The 9,810-nt window shown below is 41.8% G+C and overlaps 1 protein-coding gene across 4 annotated transcripts; it reads right to left on the bottom strand.

Annotated features, from left to right (window-relative positions):
- Window positions 1–4,483: 4,483 nt before the first annotated feature.
- LOC5564770 (protein SMG9) lies at window positions 4,484–6,989 on the bottom strand. 4 transcript variants are annotated; one of them, XM_001649071.2, is made up of 5 exons: window positions 6,829–6,987; window positions 6,257–6,776; window positions 6,009–6,198; window positions 4,936–5,171; window positions 4,484–4,873 (listed from the first exon to the last, which is right to left on the bottom strand). In XM_001649071.2, exons 1-5 carry the CDS (start codon window positions 6,865–6,867, stop codon window positions 4,593–4,595), a joined length of 1,266 nt encoding a protein of 421 aa, XP_001649121.1. In that variant the 5' UTR covers window positions 6,868–6,987; the 3' UTR covers window positions 4,484–4,592. The 4 variants fall into 4 exon arrangements, with proteins under 4 accessions (XP_001649121.1, XP_001649122.1, XP_001649123.1 ...); XM_001649072.2 differs by having other exon boundaries at window positions 4,499–4,873; window positions 6,009–6,195; window positions 6,257–6,773; window positions 6,829–6,989; XM_001649073.2 differs by having other exon boundaries at window positions 4,499–4,873; window positions 6,257–6,773; window positions 6,829–6,989.
- Between the last annotated feature and the right edge of the window lie 2,821 nt (window positions 6,990–9,810).

Consider the following 9,810-nt stretch of genomic DNA (forward strand, 5'->3'; position numbering starts at 1 on the left):
CCTCGCAAACCTCGAACTTCTAGTTCATTACACTGCACCGTGGTGCTTAACTCTGCAGGAAGTGAACAGGGTATCGGTAGAGCAGCTCAACCGCTCGCTTCGTGGCCTATATCGTTGGACTATGCTCCGTGGCAGTAACTTGAGACACTCAGTCGCCCTGGGTGTATTAACGTCGATCCCTTTTGAGGTCCTCAGGCTCGACTCAGACCTACCCGTTGTCGGAATACGCCTTAACGGGCCTATCTGGATTTCCGTTTTAAACGTCTATCTCCCCTGCGGAACCTTACCCAACCTGCGTGAGCGGATTGATCGAATCCTTGAGGTGATACCCGGACCTACCCTTTTCGTTGGCGACATGAACGCTCATCACCCTAGTTGGGGCGGGCACCGCTCTGATGCCAGAGGAATCGCCCTCCAAAATATTTTCGAGGAACATGACCTTATTGTCCTTAACAACGGTGCAAATACCTTCTTTAACGGGCATACCTCCTCAGCCATCGACGTAGCTGCAGTAAGTCGCTCCTTCGTTAACCGTTTTCAGTAGAGTGTGGACTCCGATATGTACGGCAGCGATCACCATCCTATTCGAATAGGCTCATTTGCCTCTCCGCCGGTTTTGGCCCGTCGGCCTAGATGGATGTACGAGAAGGCAGACTGGATCGAATACACTCAAAGCTTTCGATATCTTTCCCGAAATCACGCACCCACCAATTTAACCGATTTGGCCAAAGTGATCCACAATGCCGCGGAATTATCCATACCTCGTACTAGCAATCGACCGGGCAGGAAGGCTCTACACTGGTGGACGGATGACACCAGAAAAGCAGTCAAATCTAGGAGGAAAGCACTACGCACGGTCAAGCGTATTCCCTTTGGCCACCCTAACAAGGAGAATGCACTGAACCTATATCGGCGGCGACATATGGAATGCAAAAGGATAATCACGGACGCCAAGCGTGCCAGCTGGGAAAATTTCTTGGACAGCATCAATCCAACACAAACTTCCTTTGACCTCTGGAGCAAGATAAATGCTCTCAGTGGAAAGCGTAAAGCAACACCACTTACACTTCAAATTCAAGGCTCTGATATTTCGGATCCTCCAGCAGTAGCAATGGCTCTAGGCGAATATTTCGCAAAGCTAGCAGCCATCGACAGCTACAGCGATTTCTTTAAACGCCGTATTCAACCAACTCTCAGTTCTGTGGCTGATTTTTCCGTTCCTGATGATCATGATAACGCGCCAATCAACAATCCATTCACTCTCAGTGAGCTAATATTCGCAATCAAATGTAGTACCGGTAAATCTGCTGGCCCAGATGGCATCGGTTATCCTCTCATCAGTGCTGGAAAAGTTCGCATCACGAAGCAGCTCACGAGTGTATACCAACGCATAACAAACATCACAGACTCGGGATCTGGCTAGGTGTGAGTAAGCCCGCACCCGTCTGCTCGGGAGAACATGTCAAAAGAAGTAGCAACAAGCTCGCGAGCGTTCACTCGCGAGTAACCGAGCAAGGTGTGATTTATTATGGTTTTGACAGACAAATTAATTGTATAACCATCATATCGATAGTAAACTACTAGTTTGTAGTCAAAAGCCCTTGAAAACCATAAATCTCGGAGGGTAAGCAGCTTTTTTCCCAAAAGCACAATATGACTCTGAGCAGCTCCGAACACGTTCGCGAATCACTTTTAGCTTCAGTTACTCGGGAGTCGACAGATGCGAGTAAGCCAGCGCTCTGACGCTCGGGAGCGTTTGGTTTTGTTTTTGTACTAGTTCAGATGAAGCGTTCGCCACTTTCCATCACTGCCTCTCATAAAAAATCTTCCTCCCTCCGGCAAACTACAACTCATGGATCTCATCAACAAAACATGGCTCACGGACAGTTTTCCGTCAGAATGGAGCGAAAGCCTTATCATCCCCATACCGAAGACTAACAATGACTCTCGTGGCCCATCCAAATTCCGGCCAGTAGCACTCACGTGCTGTATGTCAAAGGTGATGGAGCGGATGGTGAACCGTCGACTGAAACAGTTCCTGGAATCTCATGACCTCTTGGACCATAGACAACAGAGCAGGGCACGAGACTTCAACCTATTTTTCCCAACTCGGTGATGTCCTACATACGGCTTACTCCAGTGGCTTGCATACCGAGATCGTTTCCCTAGATCTATCGAAGGCGTTCAACCGGACATGGGATCCATTAGTTCTCCGTCAACTAGTTCAATGGAATCTATCGGGGCACATCATGTGTTTCGTGCAATTTTTTTTTTAAAACAGCGTTCCTTCCGAGTCCTTGTTGGTGACTTCCTATCCGACTCATATCGGGAAGAGACCGGCGTTCCTCAGGGTTCCGTGATAGCAGTCATCTTATTTCTGGTGGCATTGAACGGAGTGTTTAGCTACCTTCCCAGTGGCATATATGTATTTATACACGCTGACGACATCCTTCTTGTCGTTAGCGGTAAAACACCAGTTCGTGTCAGAATTAAAACCCAAGCAGCTGTCAACGCGGTATATAAGTGGGCCTCTGCAGTCGGATTCGAGCTGTCCGCATCGAAAAGCGTTAGATGTCATGTGTGCCCATCTAATCATCGTAACCCCGTCCCAATTATGGTCAATGGGGCAGTTATTCCTAACAAAAAAACCGTCAAGGTGCTTGGAGTCACTGTTGACCATGGGCTCACCTTCCGGCATCACTTTGACTCGGTGAAGCAGAGTTGTCAAACCCACCTAAATATAATCCGGACGATCTCACGCCCCTACCGAACGAACAATCGGGCAGTGCGCTTCCGGGTTGCGCAAGCCATAATCGATAGCAGGCTAACATACGGGTTAGAACTCTCCTGTATAGCGTTAGACCGACTCGTTAGCACTCTCGCTCCCGTATACCACGGGTATATACGCATAATATCAGGGTTGCTCCCTTCAACTCCGGCGGACTCAAGCTGCGTCGAAGCAGGTCTTCTACCCTTCCGTTTTTTCATTTACACGGCCGTCTGCAGAAAAGCTGCCGCTATTACCGAAAAAACATCCGGAGACGACAGGATTTTTATCCTATCTGAAGGATGCAGAATCCTCCAGTCAGCCGCCAACGTGGACCTCCCCCCAGTGGCCAAGGTTCACTGGTACGGAGATATTTGTTGGCACTCATCGAAACCAAACATAGACAACGCAATTGCAAATCAGTTTCGCGCAGGTGACAATTCATCGTTTCTTAGAGCTACCGTCCAAGTATCCCAGTCACGAAAAACGCTACACCGATGGGTCACTATCGAACCTTGGCGTCGGTTTGGGAGTTTCGGCCTCCGACATTTCACTAAGCCTTAGTCTTCCTCCTACATGCTCCGTTTTTTCCGCGGAAGCCGCTGCTATTTTCATAGCAGCCACCATTCCATCCGACCGACCAGTATTAATCCTTACAGATTCAGCAAGCGTGGTTTCTGCCTTGCAATCTGAAAGGCCCACACATCCATGGATTCAGGGGACGCTGGAGAATGCTCTGTCGAACACAACCTACGCATGGATTCCCGGACATTGTGGGATACCCGAAAATGTAGCTGCCGATAACCTCGCCGGGACCGGCCATTCTTCTCCTCGTTTCGAAGAAACGGTTCCTTTAGATGATGTGAAAAGATGGATTTCGAAAACCTTCAAGGACGTATGGGGTACTGAATGGGCTCAGTCTAACTCCCCGCACCTGCGAAAAATCAAACTCTCAACCGAAAACTGGATCGATTGTCCTCTTCTCCACGATCAACGAGTCATCTCCCGTTTAAGAACCGGGCATACGCGGGTTTCTCATAACATGGACGGACGTGGTCTTTGCAGACGGATGTGCTCAATCTGCGGCGTTCAGAACTCCGTCGAGCACTTTATATGTACATGTCCGCAATACGAATCAGCCCGGAGATCCTTCGAAATTTCGGGAAGTATCCGCAGCGGCCTAGGAAACGTTGCGGCCACCGTGTCAACTTTAATAGGGTTCCTAAAAGCTATCAACCTGTACGGACAAATATGACCCAACACTACAAGCCATCTTAGTCCGGCTAAGTAGATGTCCACCGACAAAGTCGGCGGCTATAAGCAATTAGGTTATCAAATTTTTCAAAAGGAAGTTTCGCATTATGCGGTGCGCATTTACAATTAGGATATTTCAAATCAAGACTGTCTGTGGGTGTTACATGTAAAACAACGACAGGTCGACTGTCCAGTGAGTCATCTACAATAGCGTTACTCTGTGTTTGGCGAGACCCCTTGGTTGGGCTCGAAAGAGACACCCCTTAAGGGTCCACTTCTTCTTTTTTGAGGCACCATTTCGGTGACCTCTTCTGACGAGTTTTGAACTAGCTTTAAGTTAAAAAAAAACACTAAAATAAAGAAAGAAATAAAAAAGATGTTCAATTAAAAATGGAGACTTTTTAGAAACGTGGCCAAGGCCTGTTACCAACCCAAAAATTTCAATAGAAAAACACATTAACGTTTTTGGAGACTAGATAAACAGAAACCGTTAACAATTGATATTATTTTTTTTTTTGTTAAATTTACAAAACATAAGTCAATCTTCTTACGGAAACTAAACAAGCTTATTCTAAGTGTCTATAAAGTTCAAATAGCTTTTCTCCTTTGCTGCATTTTCGACCACGTTAACGTGATTGTGCAAGTTGTACTTCTCTTTGAGGTTTTCATACTTTCGCAAAAAGTAGTTATTGTGATGGCTTTCCAAAACGTGATGAACGATCTGGGACCACGCTTTTTCCGTAAGACTTTCGCACCCTTCCACCGCATCATGCGTGGGAGTCATAAATACATGCTGTCGCAACTTGAGAATACACGAAAAACTACTATCATCATCGGTGAACAAGAGATTATCTGAAAAGGGAAGAAAAAAGTCATGGTAGATGAATATAATCATACGTTTCTGCTGAACTTACCATAAAACAGCTTCGGTAAATATATTGCATTTATTTTCTCCTTATCATCCTCGTTTGAGTAAATTTTAAGTTTTGTGTCCTTCAATATTTGTTTGTAGATCTTTTCGTGGAATGTTTTATCTTGTATCGTGAAATTATTTCGATTACACTTGTTTTTTACGAAAATAATCCGTGGATTCAAATGTTGCGTGTCTTTTTGATCCCTTTGAATCATCATCTCAGCGCACCGCAGTAATCTGAAAACAATGAGGAAATATTTACTAAATGTCTCGAGATATGTTTGAATTAACTGTAACAGTAATTCATGCATGAAATTATAATGAAAATCCTAGGAAAAAATTGAAGAAACTTAATGAGGAATCACCTATCTAAATAATTGGGGAATTCTTGGTAGCGTTTTTAATTGATTTCTGGAGAAATACTTGGAGAAATTTTGGATCAATTCCTGACTGGAATGACTGGAAGAATTAATTAAAAAATGGGCATAGGAACTCAGGGAGAAATCCCTCAAAATAGTTCTTCACAAACTCTAGAATGACCTTTAAGGTTTTTTTTGCAACATTTTCAGGGCAGTTCCTGTGGAAACTAATGAAATAAGTTGCGTTAGATTTCCAGGAGCAATTTCTGAATAAATTTATTTACTTATATCTTAAAAAACTGAAGGAATTTCTGGACTAATTCCTATAAGAATTTTTGGGAAATCTTTAGAAGAATTTCAGAGTATTACAAAAGAAATCTCTTGTGAAATCACTGGAAGAAGCTTTTCTTCGAGGAATCCTAATATTTATTTTTTTTTAAGAATAATGCGTTATAATTTAGCATTAGAAGTAGAGTCTTGCATCAAATAGGGACCTTCTACCAGCCCTGATGACCTACCAATAACAGCCATACTTTTTATATTTTAAATAAATTCAAGTGTCAATGTTTGTTTCAAAAACTATTTTGTACATGCTTCAGTACCTATAATTCCTTTCTGTATAGACTACCAATAATCTATAAAATTGTCGATTCCCCGGATAATCGATTTATTTTTGCTAGACTAATGGTTGAATTCAAATGTTTTTCGTTATTACCTTATGAAATTGATGTTGAAGTAATCTTCCTGCAAGACCAGCAGAACGTGGCATACACTCAACAGTAGCATAATCCGCCGGATGTCATCTAGCTCGCTTAGAACAAAATCCTTGTTTCCTCGATTGGAAAGCACCGAGGCACTATCTAGTAAAATAATACGATCCTTGGTAATGTGCATGCGAATTTCTGCTAAAACCAGAAGGTTAATTATTATACATACAAGCAAACAGTACTACACTATTCATACCATCCTCAAATTCCACCGTTTCACTACGCCCAAACAGGCTCGTAATGGGAAAAACGCCACCGCCAACGTGGAAGGCAGCTTGCCGGATGGCTTCCTCCGTGGGATCAGCGGCCAGCAGATTCAGCACGGTGGATTTTCCCGATCCCTGCATGCCAATGGCGCCAATAACAAAGAAATCCGAATTGCTCTCGTGAAGATAGTCGAATGCATGGGCGTTTAAAGCGTTGTTCCCATTGACCAGATTCACCGATTTGAGCATGCTGTTCACAATTGTGATCGATTGGGGAATTTCCTGGGCAACTGGTCTCTGTTTCAGGACAGCTGTGTCCTTTGCCGCATGGTGTGATGGATCGGGTTTAGCAGGTGGAGCTTTGGTAGCGATCGTAATCACGGGTTCCGGCTTTCTTAGAACCTCTGCGTTCTCTTTAGGTTTCAACAGTATTCTCGGTTGAGATCCGGCTCCATCCGGAAGTGGTTTGTTTGTAATGCTTTTGGAGTCTTGTTTGGATGCATTTTTCTGCTAGGGTGGAAGAATCTTTACCGCCTGTTTGTTAGAGATACCAATATCCTACCTTGCTGTTCGATGATCTTTTATTTTTTCTGGAATCCATCGTTGAAAGTTTTTTGTGGAAATTAAGAGGCTTGTTATCACCGTTATTACCTTATTACGGTTCAGTTTGACATTTATTTTATTTACAAACAGTTGATATTCATCAGTGATGCCAGAATTTTGCATGGCTATATAATAGAAGTAATAAACCATAGAAGAAGAATGTCGCTGGCGTCGCAGTAGGAACATCTTTTGCTGGCGGAGATAGGCAGGGCTATAAATGTCAACGCGAAAATGTATGCAGTTTGACACTTATATACCCAACATGTTTCTGAGCGAGAACAAAGGGAACACCAGCGACATTATTCTTCTATGGTTTATTATTTCTATTGGCTATATACACGTTTGTTCTGACCTATCCAAATATGGGTTAAACTCACACTGCTGCTTGCACGAATAAATAATAACCATAACGGACCATTAGGGTTTATTCACAAATTTCATAACGCCAAAAAAGTCCATTTTTGACACCCACCCACCCCCTCGTAACGCATTTTGTATTAATATTTTTCAAATTTTGTATGAGCTGTAACATCTTAAGGACACCCACCCTAGAGTGCCTGTAAACAAGAGTGACGTCATGTTGCAGTTTTGACAGGTCTCCAGCTCAATTGGAACGCGGATTTGTATGGAAATGACAGTTCGCCGCTGTTCCAATTTTGACATTGACGCCACTCTTATCTAGATCCACTCTGACCCACCCACCCCCTCCAGCGTTATGAAATTTGTGAATGGTCCCTTATTGTGAATTTTCTTGGAAGATGGTTTTGAAGGGACATTGCTTGAGCTGGTTTGAAATCAGCGGTAAATTTCAAGGGGCACTCTAATACCACCTAATACATTCAGGCGGTATGAATATCCTCTAACTCAATAGGATTGTGGCTCGCAGTTACTCACGATAAACATAAAACATCTGTGAAGAGACGATTCTAGATATATCCCGGTCAACCAGCCTATGAACTAGTGATCCTTTATAGAGAGATAAGCGGAAGTAAAATGGAATGATTTCTAGCGTAACATTTGAAAAGGGCCTATCTGCAAAACGTAAACATTGAGAAATTTTCAATTGAAGATTCCGTACCATATTTATAATTCCTATTTTAAACCCATTCGCATTTTTACTAGTTTCATACCTGTGTTCGACACCCATTAAAGTCTGTTGCGTGGCCCATTATGTTTCTAATCTCAAATAACACAACAACTCGTAAAAATTGTTGAATTCAAACATCATCGGCAGATAGGCCCTATTATGAATATTCAAACCAGTTAGGCCCTTTCAGTTAGGCCCTTTGATTGAACATGGTTTCAGTTAGGCCCTTTAATAATTTGCTAATTTTATTGATTTTTGAATTGGTTTGCATAAATCTTGAACAAAATTTAGCGATTATGTGAAAAAACACTATATAATAGCTAAATATTGAAAATTTTCGGTTGAAGATTCAGTACCATATTGATTATTCCTATTTCAAACCCATTCGATTTTTACTAGTTTCATACTTGGGGAAGATCCAAAAATGACGTCCATCGTTTTTCGGGATTTCTAGAACCCTTCTACCACCTCTGTCACGCTTTTTCTAATACCCAATCCATGCACTGTCACATTTTCGTACACCCCCCCCCATTGGAGGAGGCCCCAATTGATGGACGTCATTTTCGGATAACCCCTTGTGTTCGACACTTATAATGGTCTATTACGTTTCTCACAACGATTTGAATTTGAAATAGCACAACAACTTGTAAAAATAGTTCAATTCAAACATCATCCGCAGATAGGCCCTTTAACGAATTTTCAAACCAGTTAGGCTCTTTTTGAATTTGCTAATTTTATTGATTATTGAAGTGATTTGCATAATTCTTCGACAACATTTAATGATTATGTGAGAAAACAACACAATATCATACAAGCTAAATATTGGAAACTATTCTATACAAAATCAGCAACATATTGATTATTGATTTTTCAAACCCATTCACTTTTTTTTACTAGTTTTATACTTGTGTTAGACACTCATTATGATTTATTACGTGGCCCAGAACGTTAGTAATCTGAAATAGCATAACGACTCGTGAAAATGGTTGCATTCAAATATCATCAGCAGTTAGGCCCTTCAATGAAACTTCAAACCAGTTAGGCCCTTTCAGTTAGGCCCTTCGATTGGACATGGTTTCAGTTAGGCCCCTCCAGTTAGGCCCTTTTATTAAACCTAGTTCCAGTTTGGCCCTTTTGGAATTTGTTGATTTTATTGCTTATTGAAGTGATTTTCATAGTTGTTTAAATAAAATAAAGCGAGAGAAAAACAATGTAATAGCTAAATGTTGGATATTCTCGATTGAAGGTTCAGTACCTTATTGATTATATCTATTTCAAACCCATTCACTTTTTTACTTGTTTTATACTTGAGGGCCTTCCTTAGCCGAGCAGTTTAAGTCCGCGGCTACAAAGCTAAGCTATTCTGAAGGTATCTGAGTTCCATTCCCGGTCGGTCCAGGTTTTTTTCGCAATGGAAATTTCCTTTACTTTCCTGAATATAGAGTACCTTCGTACTTGTCACACGATATATGAATGCGAAAATGGCAACTTGTCAAAGAAAGCTCTCAGTTTATAACTTGGAAGTACTCATTGAACACTAAGCTTAGAAGCAGGCTCTGTCCCAGTTAGGACGTAATGCCAAGAAGAAGTATAAGAAGAATTCTTGCAGGGCTGTTACAAAAATAAACGAATTTGTTTTTGTGAAAATCGCGACTTTTGGAACTCGATCCACAACTAGAGGCAACAAATAAAAATTATTCAAAATTTTTAATATAATTGATTTTTTTTTTCCAGGATAAAAAATCAGTTTTTCAACTAACTTCGCATTAAGATTATGATAAAACTAGTAAAAAAGGGAATGGGCTTGAAATAGGAATCAATATCGTACTGAATCTTCAATAAAGAATTTTTATT

This window comes from Aedes aegypti, chromosome 3 (assembly GCF_002204515.2).
Source record: "Aedes aegypti strain LVP_AGWG chromosome 3, AaegL5.0 Primary Assembly, whole genome shotgun sequence".
Classification (NCBI taxonomy): domain Eukaryota; kingdom Metazoa; phylum Arthropoda; class Insecta; order Diptera; family Culicidae; genus Aedes; species Aedes aegypti.

Coding starts and splice junctions, on each gene's coding strand:
- LOC5564770 (XM_001649071.2), bottom strand. CDS start 6,867: ATGGATTCCAGAAAAAATAAAAGATCATCGAACAGCAAG. Junction 6,199..6,256: donor AACGGTGGAATTTGAGGATG/GTATGAATAGTG, acceptor TTCTGGTTTTAG/CAGAAATTCGCATGCACATT. Junction 5,172..6,008: donor TTCAACATCAATTTCATAAG/GTAATAACGAAA, acceptor CATTGTTTTCAG/ATTACTGCGGTGCGCTGAGA.